The sequence below is a fragment of the Equus przewalskii genome, chromosome 17, assembly GCF_037783145.1.
Source record: "Equus przewalskii isolate Varuska chromosome 17, EquPr2, whole genome shotgun sequence".
NCBI lineage: Eukaryota > Metazoa > Chordata > Mammalia > Perissodactyla > Equidae > Equus > Equus przewalskii.
The window spans coordinates 80,054,877-80,073,771 of NC_091847.1; the positions used below are offsets into that span (position 1 = coordinate 80,054,877).

Sequence of the window (18,895 nt, forward strand, 5' to 3'; positions counted from 1 at the left end):
CACGACTGGAGTGCCCAGTAGATCGCAGGAACTGTGCTGGGGACTGAAGACATTGCAGTGAATCAGGAGTTCTCAATGTCAAGGAGGGGACGAGACCCATGTTCTGAATAGGGCTGCAGACGGAGGAAAGCAGGCAGACTTCTCAGGGGAGGGGCAGTGAGAGCTGTCTCCTGAGGGAGAATTACGGAGCTTGCAGGGGATTCAGTGGGATGAAGGGTTTGGGGGAATGACATGACAAGTCTAGGGGAGACTTCTGCATGTGCCGAGGCACCAGGGTATGAGGATGGAGGAGCTCCATGTGGCTGGAACGTGTGAGAGAGTCGGGCACAGAGGGTAGGCGAGGTGGGTGTGAGTTCACTAAGGAGCCTGTGTCCTCTCACTGGCCTCAGGGACTGCAGACACTTTACGGAACTCACCCCAGTGGTTGTAAAGAATGGATTATGGGCAAGACCAAAGCAAGAACTTATTTCAATGATTCAGGTCCAGAAGATAAGATTGATCGTGATTCATCCTCAAGGAAAATTTAATGAATTTCAAAAAAAGTAGGAAAATTACAGGCTGTGTTCTCTGACCCATAATGCAATAAAACTAGAAATAATGAATAAAAAGATAAAAGATATTTACCATTGTGAAAAATGTTTTAAATTTCTTCTAAATGGCATGTGGTCAAGGGAGAAATCAAAATAGAAATTAAACACTATTTAGGGGCTAAAAAATGAGGGAAGAATTATTGAACATCAATGCCAAACTTAATTAATTAGGCTGTAAAATGAGAATAGCAGTGAACTGGAAAATGGAAATAAGAACTGACTTTTTGGAAAGAAAAGCAAATGAAATAAACATCTGGCAAGCTTAAGGGAAGAAGAAAAACACAAAATATGAAACATTAGAAATGAGAAAGGATTTATATTTATAGATATAGAATTAATTTTAAAATAGAAAAAAAGCTATGTACAATTTCGTGCCAACAGATTTGGAAACAAAACAGAAAATAGAAATGATGAAAATATACTAAACAAGTATGAAAGACTAATCACTACATATTTTTTAAAAAGGAAAAACAGTCATCAAAGATAAACAGCCATAGGGAGAGAGAGTTTTGCAGGTGAATTCCTTTAAATTTTCAAGGATCAGGGGAATCCCTGTCACTCAACTCTTCTGAAAACTGGACAAACTCAGAGAAGTTCCAAATTCATTTTAGGAGGCAAGTAGAAGTGCAATACTAAAACCTGATAGTGTTTTATTGAAAGTATTATTGTTACTGAGAAAAAGCAGGTAAGTTCTGAGTGGAGAGCCAGCCCTGGTGGCCTAGTGGTTAAAGTGGCGCTCTCACACCTGAGCGGCCCGGGTTCGTTTCCTGGTTGCAGAACCACACTGCCCGTCTGTCAGTAGCCATACCGTGTCGGCAGCTCACATAGAAGAACTAGAAGGACTCACAACAAGGACATACAACCATGCACTGGGGCTTCGGGGAGGGAAACAGAAAATCCTGAGTTGAGACTCGGAAGAGGCTGGTATAATCGGCTAAGGAACATCCTTGAACACGGGCCTGTTCCAGCATCAACTCAAAAGTCTGAAGTCTCATCTAAATACCATCTAAGTCAGGTATACATTTTTAAAAGACGATCTCTTTCAGGATTAAAGCAAAGATACTACATAAAATATTAGCAAACATTTTCAAGAATATATTAAAGAGTAATATTTCATGATATAGGAAGATTTATTTCAGGAATTTAAAAATTGCTCAACAGTTAATTGATATATTAAAAAAGACATCCTTGTTAAAGTCAGGAAAAAAATCAAGAGCCCCCCCATTGTCCACTGTGATCCAACACCAGCCTGAAGCAGAGAAATAAAGCACAAGGCATAGAGGCCACAACTGTCCCCTGCGTTGTGGCAGACAAGGCAGGGTCTTCTTGACAGCCCTTGTCAAGACAGCTTCCTAGGAAGTCAGTGTCAGTCCATTGGAGCTGGCACACACTAATGGAATTGAAATTGCTGTTCCTATTTTGGAATTCTAATCTACAAAAATAAATAAAAATATGAGGACGTATTAGAAAGGAAGAGATTTACAGATGATCTGGGTGCCTATCCAGCTGGATAATTCAGGATAATCTGCAGGTTGGCTGGGGTTAGGATAACTGTTTGAGAATCAATAACTTCCCTCATGCCAGGGGTTTTCAAACTCTAGCTTGCAGCTGATTTCCCTCAGGGGCCATTAAAACACAGATAGCTGGGCCTCGCCCCATAGTCTGGAGGGTCCTCGGGACCTCTAACCCCAGGTCGGGCTGGTGCTTTTGGTCCAGGAACCCTACTGCTTCATACCAACAATAATCAGTTAGAATGGGTAATTTTTAAACATCTATAAAGTGCCTAAAGTAAATGAAACAATCAATGCACAAGACCTTATAAAACTTTACTGACAGACATTAAAGATAATGTGAATAAATGGAGAAATCTATTTCCTCCATTCCTGGATATTCCTGGATAGGAATGTTCAATATTGTAAAGATGTGAATTCTACTGCAAAGGAGTCTTCGTTTAAAGCAATTCTAATCAAAATTCCAACTGCTTTTCTTAAACCTGACAAACTGATAATAAAAGTAATCTGTGAAAATAAATGCAATGGGGGCTTATTTCAGGAATAAATAGAGAGTGGAACAGAACAAAGTCAGACACTGATGTATGTATATACAGAATTTTAGTGCATGACAAAGATGACATTTTAACTAAATGAGGAAATTACAGATTGTTAAATAAAATAGTGTCATGGCCACTGAATGAAGAACCATTTGGAAAATGTAACATAGGTACTCTAGTCCATATCATATACAAAAATGACATCAGATGTACTGGAGTTTAACATGAATTATTAATTATTAAGACAAGAATACTGAGAAAATATGGAAAAATTTTTGGCAATCTTGAGGTCGAAACGCATTTTAAAGCATGATTACAAAACCATGGCAATATGTCTACCATTTAGTATGATCCTATTTTTGTAAATAACAGTAATAATGAAAAACAATAGCAAAAAATAACACAATACACACAGTGAGGAAGGTTATATATCAAACTCCTAACGGTGCTTTTCTGGGGGCAGGGGCACACTATGGGAGGGATTTCAGAGTTCACCTCCTATAATGTGAGAAAGATAAGAATGGCAATGGGGACAGATATACGACATAACTTGCTGGGCAAAATTGGCAGGAATTGGTGGCTGGCTGAATGTGGGAGGGAGACCAAGGTGGTGAAAACAATGGGAAGAAGAAGTTGGGCATGAAGCTGGAATAGGAGCTGGTTTTTAACACAGCGAGCCTGCGGTTCCTGTAAGACTTCTGGGTGGAGGTGTCAAGCAGGCAGCTGGAACTTCCTCTCAGACCCTTGGGCAGCCAGGAGTCTGGCTCCCGGATTTGGCCTCAGACGCCTGCGCTTGGAAGAGACAGAGCTGGAGAGAAGGGTCCTTGGGGCGCAGATGCTGGAGCTGAGGTGACCTGAGAGTCTAGGCAGACGTATTGGTCAAGGGGTCCTTCTGACACCTGGATGACCAAGCACAATCCAGGCGAAAGGCATCAGGTCAGACATGGGAGTGCTGGACTCGAGCTAGAGGGTTGCCCATGGAGAAGAAAAGGAGAAGCTTAAAGAGGCTCCCCAGCTGAGGGGGAGTAGCCGCGGGGCTTTTTAGGGTATCACTGTCCAAAGAAGAACTGTGATGTGAAGAAAACATGTCTTCTTAGGTTTCTAGCAGCTACCTTTTGAAAAGTAAGAAGCTGATGAAATTAATTTTTAGAATGTATTTTATTTAATCCAATATATGAAACTATTGTTGTTTAACATGAAACCAATATAAAAATTATTAATGAGATCTTTTCTATTCTTATTAAGTCTTCGAAACTCCATGTCTTCTTAGCACAACTCAATTTGGACTAACTGTATTTCAAGAGCTGCCAAATGGACAGCTCAGGTTTAGAGAATGCTGAGGGGAGAGAAACCACATCCTAGTGACATTGTTGGGCCAGGGCTAGCTAGTCCTCCCTTGGGTAACTAATTATATGAGGTAATAAAGCCTCTTTGAGCTGAGGTAGACAGTGGATGGGGAAGGGTCACGGGTGAGAGGACCAGCTTTGGCAGCAGCCCGTCCCTTGTTCCCTGAGAGGAAGAATTAAAGAACGTGACAGTGGGAAGAGTGCGCGTCTGCAGGCTTCTGTTTTCCTTATAACGTTGGGGACAATTTCACCCCCTTAGAGTCCGGAGGAGGTGGTGGGGTAGGAAACTTGGGGAGTGGTGAAGATTTGGACTAGTTACAGCAGGGAGTGAAAGAGGAAACCAGACACAACTTTGGAAGGACCTGCCAAGCAACTGTGCAACTCCACTATATCCTGTGATAACCAATTTCAATCGCATAGCATTTACACCCGTCACACTCACTTGAAGGCAAAGTTCCACATGCGAGCAAGCTTCGAGCCCAGCACTGACTTGTATTTCTCATGCTGAAGGGAAGAAGCCTTGAGAGAAATATAACTATTTTCATATTTAATGTCAGCCGATTACCATAAAACTCAGGCAATTGGGAGTAAGCGGTTTGTGCTCAAGAGCGTTTGTGACCAGAAACACAGCCAGCCCTGCAGCCTTCCCCAGGCAGGCCCTAAGCAAACCAGACTGGGGACCGTTCTGTGGATCTTTCTGATTCACTCATATGTGGCAGGATAATTATCGTGGTAGTAATTTCTTTCTTGTTCTTGCAGCAGTGGGGGAATTTAAAGAAGGAAAAGGCAGTGTTTCCACGTCCATGCCTGTGTGCGTCCCCAGGTGTAAGCTCTTTTTACTCCTTCGGGAGATTTAACACTTCTTCGTGTTTAAGGGGCCACCCTGAAGTCAATGCCCCACAGGCCTTGGTGTGGAAGGACCGTCAGAGAACTAACGCCACCCTTCGAAATGGAAGACTGGGAATCAGCACTACTGGCATTTCCTGGACTAAAGGAGAAGGTGTTCTTCCAAAGCAGAACAGGTGCACTGGTCCCCCAGAGGCAAGGCGAATGGATGCTGGTGTCCCGAGGGACGGTTTCTCTCTGAAGGGTACTTGTTACGTCAGATCTACCTGGATCACCCCCAACCTCTTCTTCTCCACTGGCTCCTCCTCCCTGACCCCTACATACATGCTGGAATCCCCCTTACCTTTGGAATCAATCTTGACATCAATGTTCTGGCTATGGCTCCCTCTTTTTCCTGGATGAGGGGAGAGGCTGATGTCTCGATAGGAAGAGGGGAGGGGCCTGTCTGGGGCTGTTTCCAGTAACTGTCTTTACTAGCAGTTCCCTAGTGGAGGGAATGGCTACATGTGTCAGCCAGGGATACCAAACCCAAGATCTGGCAAGGATATCTGTGTCCAGTCTTGACATGGAGTCCCATGTCTTCAAGGGAATCCCAAAGGCAAAGGCAAAGAGCACAGCAAGTTGTGGCCACAGGGGTTCTTCAGGTCAGATATTCAGGATAAAGACCTCAGAGGCTTCTGTCTGCCTCTGAGGGATGGCTCCTTCCCAAACTTAACTCAGTCTACATTACCAGCCAAGCTACAATGGCTTGATTTTGGTTTGGAAGATGATGTTTGTTGCCCTCGAGTGTTGTGTGGGGTAAAGTCCTAGCTGCTACGCATGTGGACATCGAGTGCCAGGCACCGTGCTAAACCACCAGGGGGATGATGGTGCTGAACCAGGTTGGACGCATCATGGAGGAGTTGGAGCACACCACAGGCCTCTCCCTGAGCATCTGGTGGTTCAGTGGTCAAGATAGGGTCCTGAGTCAAAGACACTTACCTCAGGTGAGCTTGGGCTGTGCCTAAAAATGTAATCAAAACAAGCGATCTTGTTTAAGCACTCTCCACATCCTTTTTTCTCTTTTTTGAACAGGTGCAACCATATCAAAGAACCTATAATTTGCTCTAAATCTTTTGTTATTGAATATCTTCTTAGGTTTTAAACATGCTTAGTTTTCAGATGAGTCCAATGTTAGCGTATGGTAGTAGTCACACCTCTGCCTAAGTCTGGAGGAGGAAACAAAGTGGCCATAATAATGTGGAAATAATTCATGAAAATGTAGTGCCCAACATTTTTTTCCTCCTGGAAACTGGCCAGGTCTTGTGCCCTGCTTCCTCTCAGATGCACCAGATGAGCGGAGAGCATCGGCAAACCCTGGAGTCTGTGGCTCCCAGATGCTGCTCGGGGTGGGAGAGTGCCTCCGTAGCTGCTTGGCCATCTGGCCCACCACACTGCTGTCAAGTTGTGTTTTGCAGCGTCAACTGATGAAGCTGTGCAGCGCAACATGGCAGGCTGTGCTAGTGCCACGCGGAAAGTGAACGGGATCCCAGGTGATTCACCACCAGCCCTGCTTCCTCCAGGCTTCATTTTTTTTTTTTTTTTTTTTTGCTGGCAGGGGAATATTCAAGAAAGGAAGAAATTGCTGGATGTATCTGGCCCGAAGCTATGAACGAAGTAGTTTCAGATGCTTAAAGAAATAATACTACAAGCTACATGTGATCTCGTTCGTGGCAGCAATTTGACCGGGAAACGTGTTTTGCTTTAAATGATTCTTATTTTTGCTTAGCCAAATCAACGTTCTATAAGAACTGAGATGAATGTAATAATCTCTTTCAACTGCCCATCATCTAGTTTGATAATCCAGAACTAGGTATTTTAGGTCAGTGGTCCTCAAAGGGTGGTCCTGGGTGGGCAGCATCAGCTTCACCTGGGAACTTGCTATAAACGCATCATAGACCCCAGCCCAGACCCCAGCCCAGACCCTCTGAGTCACACACTCTGGAGCCGGAGCCCAGCAGTTCAACAAACCCTGCAGGTGATTCTGAGGCACACTGAATTTGAGAAACATTCTTTTAGGGAGAGAAAATTGGGCTTTGAGTGGATTATCTACTGCTTTGTGTTAAGCTTATTAATATAAGGGCCCAAATTTGGGAGACCCAAAGATAATTTGAATCATTAGTAATGTTGTTTAGGTAAATAACTTGAGATATTACAGAATTTTATACAAAACAAGTAAAGTTAATGTAGATTTTAACGAGGGGAGTAAGGCTGCAATGGACCCAGCAGTAAGTGTCACAAGCCAGTCTGGCCCCCACGGCACTCAGAGGCGCTGGAAGAAAGGGGGTTCGGTTTCCACACGCATTCATCAAATATTCATACAGTGACAGTTGTGAGAGCTTTCTCCCAACTTTGGGCCCACAGAGTCCTGCGAACTCACTCCTGACATTAAAATATCTACTGTGATGTCATTTTAATAGTAAAGGATGAAGCTATATGAAAATAAGATAGCCAGTTTTTGTGTTTGAATAGCAATTTAAAATGTAATTACATTGAGACCAAGTATTTTGTTATCTTATTTTTGGTGCTTTGAAGACAACAGACCACACACTCTTCAGTACATTATGAATTTCTGTTTAGAAGAGAGAGAGTCTTTTTAATCATTCAATAGTTTCTTCTTCCGCTAGAAATTTGCCAACTGTCTGCTCGTCTGCAACTCAGAAGTCTGAAAATGCAACATCTGTGCCTAATTTTTTGTTTACAAACTGTGCTCAGAACCTTGACAATATTACTCACCTTGTTTATCTGGGTCCATTTCAGGAATTTCTCGGAATGGCAGATAGCAAGAGGGTCCTCGTCGCTGGAAATGAACCAATCCCTTAAGCAGAAGGTTCTGTGGTGGATGAGCGGGGTGGGGCGCAAACGGGCCCTAAACAGCCATTTCACCTGTGGCTCAATGAGTCCCAGGTGATCGCAGAGACTGAAATCTCTTGGGAGAACAGAAATGAGGAACGTGGGAGCAGAGTTTCTGGGGACTTAGAACTCTGTCCCAGAAACTGACCCCAGCACCTGAAACTGACAGTGCAGACGCCCAGAACTTTTGAGGAATTATAATTTTAAGAATGGACTGGATTCTCCTTCAAGAAAATGTCAATTTACTTGAATGTTGAAGGACAAAATTTGAAACTCTCAATGCTTAAATTTGTAATATCATTATGCCAAATAATTCTACATATTAAATTTCTGACAAATGCTATCCATTTAAACACCTATCACATAAATATGTATGTACCTATCACACATATGTATACATGTATATATCATAAATATGTATACATATGTGTGTAAACATAGAATTCAGTTAATATTTTATTTTAAGAGAGTTGTCAATTAACTACCTGTTGTTTCATGTTGCAACTATTGTTCAAACTCTCTCTCTCTATTCATTGTCAACGAAAAGAATGGGTTATACTATAAGAAAATCATATAGAATTCTAAGAAAAAGATATTTCTTAACATGAACTGTTGAAAACTGTTTTAAAAAGTTACATGATAATTAAATGTAAATAGTACTTTTCCCCTTCTAATAAATGAATTAATTAAGGCACAAATTATTTGGGCAGATATTTTACAAAGAGAGAAACTAAAGCAAAACTTAAAAGTTCTTTAAAAATATGATATCAGTGGTGATAATCCCGGATTTGCCAAAACTAGGAAGGCTCCAAATATGTTCAGGTAAGACTTGTTTTGAAAAGTCGTAGCAAGGAAATGAGGTTAGAGTCCTTCTCAGTGTGGCAACTCCCTGAGCTCTTCCTGAAGTCCCCACCTAGGAGCGGAAGGTTCCAGCCCGGGTCCCGTCAACAGTACAGCTGGAGATGTGCTCTCTCTGCCTCCAAGCAGGTCCTTACCTGTCTTAGTTTCCTTGGAGAAGCATTTTAGTTAAAGATTCTGTATAAATTACTCAGCAGCTTTGGAAGAGGGAAAAGCTGAGTAATAACAGATTTCCAGATGTGGATTCCTATGGAGAGCTGAGGTCTTGTTCAGACTGCCGAGCAATTGCGTGCAAAACAGAGATGTTGAGATTGCACGGTTTTTAAGGGCTCACAGCAATGCATTCATTAGTAATAAAGATCTTGAATAATTTAGGGCCACTCTTACGTCTCTGTTTCAAGGAGCTATTTCCGTATTAATTTCGTGTGTAGGAGAGGCACGTAAAACATCTTCTGGGTGCTGTGGAGAGCGGGGGTTACTACAGAAACGAGGAAGCAGTAAGAAGAGATCCACAAGCCAGGTGACCACCACCTTACTAACCATCCCAGATGGCAGCGACCTAGGAATGGAATCTAATTCATTTCATTAATTCTTTTACAAATACAGAGCTACAGCTACACATTTTTAAAAGACACCAAATACAAGTCAAGTCTTCAAAAGGATAATAATAATTTATTACACATGCATACTTCCTCTTCAGTTTTAAGTGTGATCTGAAAGTGTCTTTATCTTTTAAGAAGTTTGGGTTAAAAATAAACCTGTTGTAATCCTAACAGAGTTTTATAAATAAACGATGTCACATGAATCAAATATATTAGAACTTTACCGCTAATGTCTTCAGGCTGCTAAGGAGGTAGGGAGCCGGTTTTCATGTGTCTTTCGATAGGGTTAGAAGTCAAAGCTCAGGCATGTTACCCCACGAGCAGTGCCTGGAGAGACAGCACGTCTGGGAGCCCATGGTCCCAATCAACACTCTTAAAACAGTTACTGTGCTAAGTGATTACTAATTCACTCCAGAATGTCCTATAATAAAGATCAGCTTTGAAAAGTATATCCAAGGATAGCCTTTCTTTTTGAAAAGTATTAGTATCTCACTGCTGGTTTCTTAAAAAGAAAAACTTGGGACATTTAAAAAAAATGGAAATTGAGGGGCTGGCCCTGTGGCAGAGTGGTTGGGTTCACACGCTCTGCTTCTGTGGTCCAGGGTTTTGCTGGTTCGGATCCTGGGTGTGGACATGGCACCGCTCGTCAGGCCATGCTGAGGCGGCGTCCCACATGCCACAACTACAGGGACCCACAACTAGAACATATAACTATTTACTGGGGGAGAAAGAAAAGAAAAAAAAAAGGAAACTGATGAGCCATGGGGCAAGAATTGGATCAAGTGGACGGGAAACAACTGTTACTTGCTTTTCTCCTTGAAATGATGCTGAGTTTTCAGGAACAGATAAAACTGTAGGAAGAGAGAAGTCTGTCTCACATGAAATCTATATCGGTTTGAGTGCTGTAGACAAAGTTGAAAGCATATTTAGAAGTTTTCTATTCCATTATATCTGCATCAAAACATATCATAGTATCTGAGGTCCTGGCAACAGAGGGAGGGTGGAATGTCCCCCTGAGGGCTGCCAGGTGGAGACTACAGTAGATCTCCGGCGTTGATTAACCATGTGGATCAAGAATTTTGGTAGCAAAAAAATAAGAAGTTGCCTGACGTTCCAGTCAAAATGATGTAATTGAATTGACAAATGTTCAAGTACATGAGGATGAATTAGGGTAAGCTGGAAGGTACTTTAAGCAAATGGGCAATTGATAGCCCTGAGCTCTCAGCCTGGTTGGTTTTGGGTGGGCTGAGATAAAAGATCCCAGGACTGTTCTGGTTTTGCCTACTTCTGTTGACTGGAAGTTTTTAGTTACCATTGCAACTCCTGGTTCAAGCTCAGATAAACTTGGTTATGTCAACACTTTTTCTTTTCTTTTTTTCATGGAATGCTTTGGGTTATAAATCAAAACCAGTTATTGCAATTTTACAGCATCATTGACAACTGAGAGGAGGGCATTTTTTGCTAGTATGGTAGTAGTTTCTGTAAATCATGACTTACAGTTGACAGTGTCTTTACCTTCTGAAACAGAGCAGCCCACCTTGAGGAAGCAGGTGGCAAGAGGGTTACATCTTCCTACACAATGATGACTTGCCCTGGTTTGGACATACAGGCCCCACACCAACCAGGAGCTGAGTGACTGTGCCTTCTTATGCTTGGGCACTGCTTTTTGAGGCAGCCAGTGTTCTGTTAACTCTCTATCTGATAGCTATGTACACATACGTGTGAAAACTCTTAACTCCCAAGAGAGAAAGAAGAGCCTTAACACATCACACTCTAAAATGTGTAGATAGTCTTTCATATAAATCACAGGATAATTTTATATACATGTTTACATACCTGATAAACAATTTCAGGGAAAATTAAGTTACAAAAATTGATTCAAGAAAAGGGAACCTTTGTACTCTGCTGGTGGGAATGTAAATATGTACTGCCATTATGGAAAACAATATGGAGATTCCTCAAAAGATTAAAAATACCGCTACCATGTGATCCAGGGAAGCCACTTTTGAATCCAAAGGAAATAAAATAAGTATCTCTGAGAGATATCTGCGATCCTATGTTCATTGCAGCATTATTCACTGTAGCCAAGATATGGAAACAACCTAAGTGTTCATCAGTGGAGGGATGGATAAAGAAAATGTGGTATATACAGACAAGGAAATATCATTCAGCCTTGAAAAAGAAGGAAATCATCTCATATGCTACAATGTGGATGAATCTGGAGGATATTATGCTAATTGAAATTGTTACTGAACCAAAGTGGGTTTTCTTCTTGGTGAGTTGAAATCAAAGCCTTCACCAGAAGTAGTTGTCACACAAAGTAAAATTTATTTGCAGCAAATAAAGGAGACCACAGGGAGTCACTTCCAAAGCTGTGGCTCCCCGAGCAAGGGAAACAGGTGCCTTTATTTCGGATAGGGAATGAATATTCAAAAGGGAAGTTTTGTCATCACATGGAGAGGTGGGTCTTCGCTTGTGCAGGTGCAGTTTGAAAACATGCTCTCACATACATTGCATGTTACCATAATAAGGTCTAAGGTCCTCCTAGGGCAGAGATCTCAGCATTAACATGAAGCAAAGGTAACTTTTGGACAAATCTCAGCCCGTCTGCACAGGTGTTGCTCTTGCGGTGGGGTTTGGGCTGGATCTGGGGCTCAGTGATTGCATCTCTTAACATAACTTTGAGAAACAGTTAAGTGCTTTTGAAATCTCCTTTGAGTTACTCAAGGCAGTTAGTCGGTGACAGAAGAAGCCAGACACAGAAAGACAAATATCACATCATCTCACTTACATGTGGAATTATATCAAAGGAAAAAGAAAAAAAAGTTGACTTCAAAGTAACAGAGCGTAGACAGGGTTTACCAGAGGCTGGGGTGGAGGAAAAGGGGAGATATTGACCAAAGGACACAAACGCCTCCTTCAGGCTTCACCGAAGTCTTCCATGACGACCCTCTCTGAAGGAGCTTCAGCACACCCCTCCATCTTATTCATCACTATCAGCACAGCCTGTGGTCATCTGGGCTCTTTCTATGTTTACTGGTTTATTATTTGTCTTCTCTCCTAGGATGCAAGCTCCTCAAAGGCAGGAACAAGAGCTCCGTGTGGCGGAAAACTTTTCCCTTCTTCCTGCCTAGATTCTCGGGCTGGCCTAATAACTAAATTGACATAAAACAGATTAACAGGAGAAAAGCAAATTTCGTACATAGGAGAACCCCAGAAGACATGAAACTCTCCGGCAGTCAGGCAATTGAGGCTGAGATGTCATCTGAACTGAGGACAAACGAGTGGGGTCTTGGGTCTCAAAGGGGAGGAAGATAGTTCGCAGGAAAACGAGAGGAGCACCCGTTTGGTGAACCGACGTTTGCCCCGCCGGCAGACTCCAGCAGATGAGTCTTTCGGATTTCAAGATATCAGTTGTTTTTGGTAATAGCTGTCTTCCTGGTTCAAATGCCCTATCATCTAAATTCTTTTAGGCAGTTAAGGAGAAGGCAGAAAGCTCTTCTTGAGTCTGCCAGACCCCGATTATCTTCAGCTCTAAATGATCCACGTGCCAAAGTGCTATGTTCTGGGGTGGGTGTTCTGCTCCCCTCAGCTCTTTCCTCTTGTCCCTGTGCCATATTGTGATTATAATAAGTATATATTTGGCCTTTGTCCCCCTTCAGGCACAAAGCTCTTAAAACTCTGGAAATTTCCTAAGTGATGAAGTGTCTTTTGTGGTGTTAATGAGGTGACTTTCGGAAGCACTTGAAGGATGGGAGCTGGTTGCCAGGGGAACCAACCCTGTGATTAGAGAGCTGGAGTCTCCGACCTCCAGGGAGGGGTGAGGGGCTGGAGGTTGAATCAATCACCAGTGGTCAGTGATTTAATCCGTCATTTCTATGCAATGAGGCCTCCTTGAAAACCCAAAAGGGTGGGGTTCAGAGAGCGTCTGGGTGGGTGAACTTCTGGAGATTTGGGGGGAGTGCAGTGTTGGAGAGGGCGTGAAGCTCTGCGCCCTTTCTCCATACCCTGCCCTATGCATCTCTTCCATCTGGCTCCTGAGTTATATGCTTTTATAATAAACTGGTAATCTAGTAAGTAAAATGTTCACCTGAGTTCCATGTGCCGCTGTAGCATGTTAACTGAACCCAAGGAGCGGGTTGTGGGAACCTCTGATCTATAGCCAGCCAGTCAGAAGCACAGGTGACAACCGGCCTTTGGATTGGTGTCTGAAGTGGAGGGCGGTCTTGTAAGACTGAGTCCTTAACCTGTGGGATCCGACCCTATTTCTAAGCAGATAGTGTCAGAATTGAGTTGAATTATAGGTGTGCGGGATCAGAATTGGCCACTCCAAAATGTGTCTCTTTGGCTTGATTACTTTTAAGAACAAAAGACTCTGAAAGAAACTCTGACCTCCCCCTCAACTGCCTGAAAGAATTTAAAATAGAAGGGCCTGTTCCAGGAAGGAGCTAATGCCATAAGGTAACTGTAATGTAGGGTCAAATGAGTCTCTCAGGTCACATTGTCTACAGTTGGTCCATTTGCATTTCCATCTCCATGTAAATTGCCTTCCTCCCCCTTGAAGTCTCAAACCACTACTCTCAACATCCTCCTTTGTCCTTTAGCTGAAAATGGTATTTAAGGTGGCGGCTTTGGCCATTCTGGTGAGTTACTCAGCTTTCCTGGGTTTCTCCCATGTATACATGTTATTAAACTTTGATTTTTCTCCTGTTACTCTGTTTCATGTCAATTTAATTCCCAGACCAGCCAGAAACACCTGGAGGGTAGAGTAATCATCTTCCTCCCCTACATAGGACACCCAGCTAGTGTCAGAGAATTGCTTGTTGGTGGGGGCGGGGGGACCCCCACTCATTGGGATTGGGAGCAGAGTTACATCCTGTATCTTCAGTGCTTGCTTCCCACACTGCGTGACCCATGATAAAGCACTCAAGAAATGTGTTGAATGAATGAATCTGAGAGAGAGTGCCCTGTCCATGATCTCAACCAGTCTGTGGTGTATATGGATTTATTGTGGAGACAAAACTTAATTAGAATTAGAGTCTGAGGTTGTCTGATTCCAAAATCATCTAAATACTTCTCCTTGCTCTGACTCCAGCCTTCTGATTATAACCTGTGTCTCCATGTAGCTCGCACAGGTGAATGCTCAGTTAGGGCTGTGGACATCTGGTCCTCTTGGTAGCTCTATTTTATATTTAAGATTTACAAATTGGCATTCTTGTTCTATCAGTAGTCGTGTTGGCTTTGTTGTGTGAGGATCGTTAGTGATGCCTGCAAACTCCACGTCTAACCTGCAGAGATGGAGCGCAGGCTTGGGTGGCGGGTTTTGTCAAGGTGCCATCACCCTAGGAGATAACCTTCTCACCTCCTTGGAGACTTGCTGGTTTTCCTTTTCTTTTATACTTCAAGAATTAGTAATGAGTATTATCAGAATTAGAAGAAAGGGGTCGAAAGCATGTATTGATTACAACCGTGTGTCAGACATTGTTCTAGGTGCTCAGAAAACATCAGAGACCAGATGGAGATCCCTGCCATTCTAGTGTGGGAGATGGGCAATATAATAAGCATATTATATGAACAAACAATAATAAGGTTAGACTTTTGTAAGAGCTATGGAATAAAACAAAAAGCAGAGCAAGACAAGGGGTTTGAGATTGCTGAGAGGGGCAGACTGCACTGTTAAATAGTGTCGGGGAAGGAAAATAATTTCCTGCTACCCTTCTAAGTTTCTTGGCTGTGACAAGAGATTGTCACATATTGAGGTATATGGAGTAACATTCGAGTTCAAAACTGATTAGGCTTGAACTAGAAAGCCTGACTTACGGCCCATCAAACATACATTGTACATCTGCTTATCCAGTAAAGTAAGGAATCTCTCTCGAGATAAAGAATGCTTCCTTCCCCTCTTACGCCCTATTGGTAACACCCTATTGGTAACGTCCTATTGGTAAGGCCCGGATTAGTCCCTTTCCTGGCATCATGGTCACATTCACCTGCTAACCTGCAACTGAATACCTCCCTGAAAATGTATCCTGGGTGTGTTTAATGTATCTTCTTTGTTCTAAAAAGATATAAGACTGTACCAAAACTCGGGCTTCTCTGGAACACCTTCTAAGGCCTTCCTGGGTTATAATCCTCACTTTGGTTCATAACAAACTCACCCCAATTTTGATTTATAGGTTGGTCATGGATTGTGTCGACAGCTGAGACCCCCTGTCAGAAAAAACAGGTTAACAGGAGAAAAACAAACAAGTCTAATAACATGTATACCTCCTGTATACACGGGAGAGACCCAGGAAAACTGAGTAACTCCCTGAAACAGCCTGGGCCACCACCTTAAATAACATCCCCAGCTAAAGACAAAAGATGTTAGGGGTGAGAGATAGGCCAGTTTATGGGAGGTGGCTAGGAAAAGCACAGTAAACAAGGGTAAGGTTGTTATGTAAATTTAAATCTTTGCTTTCTCTGTTGATAACAGTTTCTTGAGATTTAGAATCATCCTCTTCCTGGTACAGAATGGAGAACACCCTTACAAATGGAGATTTCCCTTATAAACGTAAATGTCTCCCACGGAAGGGTAACTTCTACTTAGCTTTCAGAGATTCACCTGTGTCTGCTGTTTCTTTAAAATAACCAGCTCAAAAAAATCAATATGCCAAAAAGGCATATTTTGGGATGGCCTATTTTGCTCCCCTTCAATAGCATGGTACGTGTAGGCTTCATTAAGAAAGTGAGACTTGAGCAAAGACTTGAAGAAACTGAAGGTGTTAGCCAAGTACCATTTAGAGAAAGTGTTCCAGGTAGAGACTCGGAGGTGGGAGAGTCCCTGGCAGATGTAAGATAAGCCAGGAGGTTAGTGTGGCCAGAGCAGATGGGATGAGCCTGGGGGAGAGTGCAGGAAAGGAGATCAGAGGGGTGCAAAGGCAGGGGTGAGAACAGACAACACAGGGCCTTTCAGGCCACTGTAAGGACCTTGGCTTCTACCCTGAAGTAAACTGAGAGCCTCTACAGGCTTTTGAAAATAGATGAGGTACAATCTGTCACATTTAAAGAAAGCATCACTTTGACTATAACCCTGAGAACAATCTGTAGGAGGTCAAGGACAGAAGAAGGGAGACCAGTTAGGAGGCTCTGCAATAATCCACAAGGCAGATGGTGGCGCTTGGCCCACAGTGGTGATGGTGGAGATTGGTTTCTGGCAAATCCATAAGAATATTTTAAAAGTAGAGCCAACAGGATTTCCTAAGAGATTAGGTGTTAATATTGGAGAAAGAGAAGTCAAGGATGACTCCAAGGGTTTTAGTTTGAGCAAATGGAAAGATGAAATTCTCCTTTATTGAGATTCTGTGGGAGGAGCAGATTTGGGGTGGGAGATGTTGGAATTAAAAGACAAATTTGAGACTTGTTAATTTATTTGCCTATTAGCCATTTAAGTGGAAATCTCAAGTAGGATAGAGGAGTGTGACGTTTGGAAGAGATGACCACCTAGAGATGTAAATTTGGGAGTTGCCTACATATAGATGGTGTGTAAAGCCATGGGACTGGATGGGATCATTAACATATGTGTAGATAGAGAAGATAACCAAGGACAGGTCCTTAGGGCACTCCAACATTAAGAGGAGACAAGAGGAGGAACCAGTGTGGGGGATCAGAATTTGCTACCCCAAAACGTGTCTCTTTGGCTTGATTACTTTTTAAGAATGAAAGTCTCAGGAAGAAACTTTGACTTTCCCCATAACTGCTTAAAATAATTTAAGATAGAAGGCTTGTCCCAGGAAGGAGCTATACTAAATCTATAGTAGAAGATAACTATAGTATAATATAAACTAGGTGTGAAAGACAGGGAGGAACCTAGCAAAGGCCATTTAACCAAGTCCTCTCCATCTCTCATTGTCTTCACAAGGCATGGTCAACATCTGTTTATCAAACAAACAGGAAAACCATGGGAGAGTTGTGCCCTGGTGTAAGACAAGTGAAGAAAGTGTATCAGAGAGAAGGAAATGATCAACCACGTCAAACTCATAGGTTAAGGCAGCACAAGGATTGAGAGCTCATCACGGGACTTTTCAATCCAGGTAACTTTTGGGGGCTGTGAATGTAAACTTGATTTGATGGCATTACTTGAGTGTGGCCACTGCGTTTTGGTTCTCGAGCAAGACCCACCTGGGTTTGTGGCTGCCTTCTCAGAGATGGGAAGCATAACTACAAAAAGGGAGGAGACTGTGTCCTCTGCAGGACCCCTGCTTACAGCCCCTTTGTATAGAAATCATGCTTCTCTGTACCAGTGAAGTGAGAAAGTTGTGACTAGATACCTCTGTGAGTCATAATTTCTGCCCAGAAGAAATTAACATGAGGGCAGAGCAGGGGCTTTCTCTTGGGAGGGTCACCAGATTTGCTTCCAGTGGCTTAGCTGTAAGCGTGGTGACCTTTCTGCATCCTCTGCAGAATGAGTAAGCATTCAGCCCCGGGACAGAACACTTCAGAGTTAAAGATGCTTACATTAAGGCTAGCAAAGGAGCAAATGAAGGTTATAGATGACATCATCTCCCACGCACACCTGGTAGGGGGTAGAGGGAGGAAAAACACTCTTTAAGCTACTTCTTCTATTGGAGTCCCATAATGTTCTTCTCTCTGAAATCAAAAGAAAGAAAGAATAATTTGGCCAGGGAGGGAAGGTGGCCACCCCACTGTGCCAGACCTAAAGAGGATTCAATGAGATAAAGTTCAAAGACACTCTAGGCAGGGCAAATGGTATGTGCAAAGGCAGGAGGCAGCAAACCCAAGGCTCACGGGATTGGGGTGGACCAGTTTGGATGGCATTAAGAAGTCCTAAAACAATTTACTGGTAAGTATGGAGAGGAATCTTGTGGTCAGAAAGTGAAATTCAGACTAAAGTATCTGGGGTATAGGCGTGGGCAAAGGGAGATGGCTGACTTAGGAGACGACTGCCCTCAGGCTAGGGCAGTGGGTGTCAAAGCATGGTCCCCAGACCAGCAGCCGTCAGTGTCACCTGAGGACTTGTTAAGAATGCAAATTCTCAGGCCCTGCCTACGACCCACCGAATCAGAAACTCTGGAGAGGGGGTCCAGAAATCTGTTTTAAGAGATGATCCTGATTCACGCTAATGTTGGAAACCACCAGCCTAGGACTGAACTAGGCTGATGGCATTCACTAATTGGAATTGGGGAGAATATTAAAAATATAGGTGTCAATACAGGTTTTTGAGCCTGGCTGAGTAGAAGTCAATTGTATACATTATCCAAATATATTTCTTATTCATCTGTCTAAAACAAATAACAATAAGAAACTGAGAGAGAGCACCGAAACCCAACCACTAGACTACCAGGGAACAATGAGAAATTGGAAGACAGTTCTCTGTCACGTTGTCCAGCTGCTGGCTGTCAGCATAAATTGTCGTATATAAAAGCATATATTCATGGGCTCTAACTAACAGAACCCACAACTCACAGGGGCTTAAATCATAAAGTTATTTATGATTTATTTGGCAGAAATTTTGAAGTTGGTCCAGAGTTGGTTCAGAGCCTCTTGGGATTCATCGAGGCCTCAGGCCCAGGTGCCTGGCTTTTTCTATCTTTCCACAAAGCCACCCCCCTGGTGGCACCCTGCTGGTGATGTCTCTCATCAGGGCCCCAGAATGGCTGCCCATGCTGCAAGCATTCCGTCCATCCAGGTAGGACAGCATTTTAGCAGGAA

The 18,895-nt window shown here is 42.9% G+C and overlaps 1 protein-coding gene and 1 long non-coding RNA gene across 2 annotated transcripts in view; one reads left to right on the forward strand and one right to left on the reverse strand.

The window, feature by feature from the left end:
- The window catches only part of DYTN (dystrotelin), a 56,943-nt gene extending 55,547 nt beyond the window's left edge, over nt 1-1,396 (reverse strand). The window contains exon 1 of the mRNA XM_070579469.1: nt 1,336-1,396. Within this exon, the coding sequence (XP_070435570.1) occupies nt 1,336-1,396 (61 nt within the window). The remainder of the gene's footprint in view (nt 1-1,335) is intronic.
- Nucleotides 1,397-4,083: 2,687 nt separating this feature from the next.
- LOC139076858 (uncharacterized) lies at nt 4,084-8,067 on the forward strand. Its single transcript, XR_011528875.1, has 3 exons — nt 4,084-5,818; nt 6,430-6,849; nt 7,632-8,067. It is a non-coding gene; the product is annotated as an uncharacterized lncRNA (long non-coding RNA).
- The last annotated feature ends 10,828 nt before the right edge of the window (nt 8,068-18,895 follow it).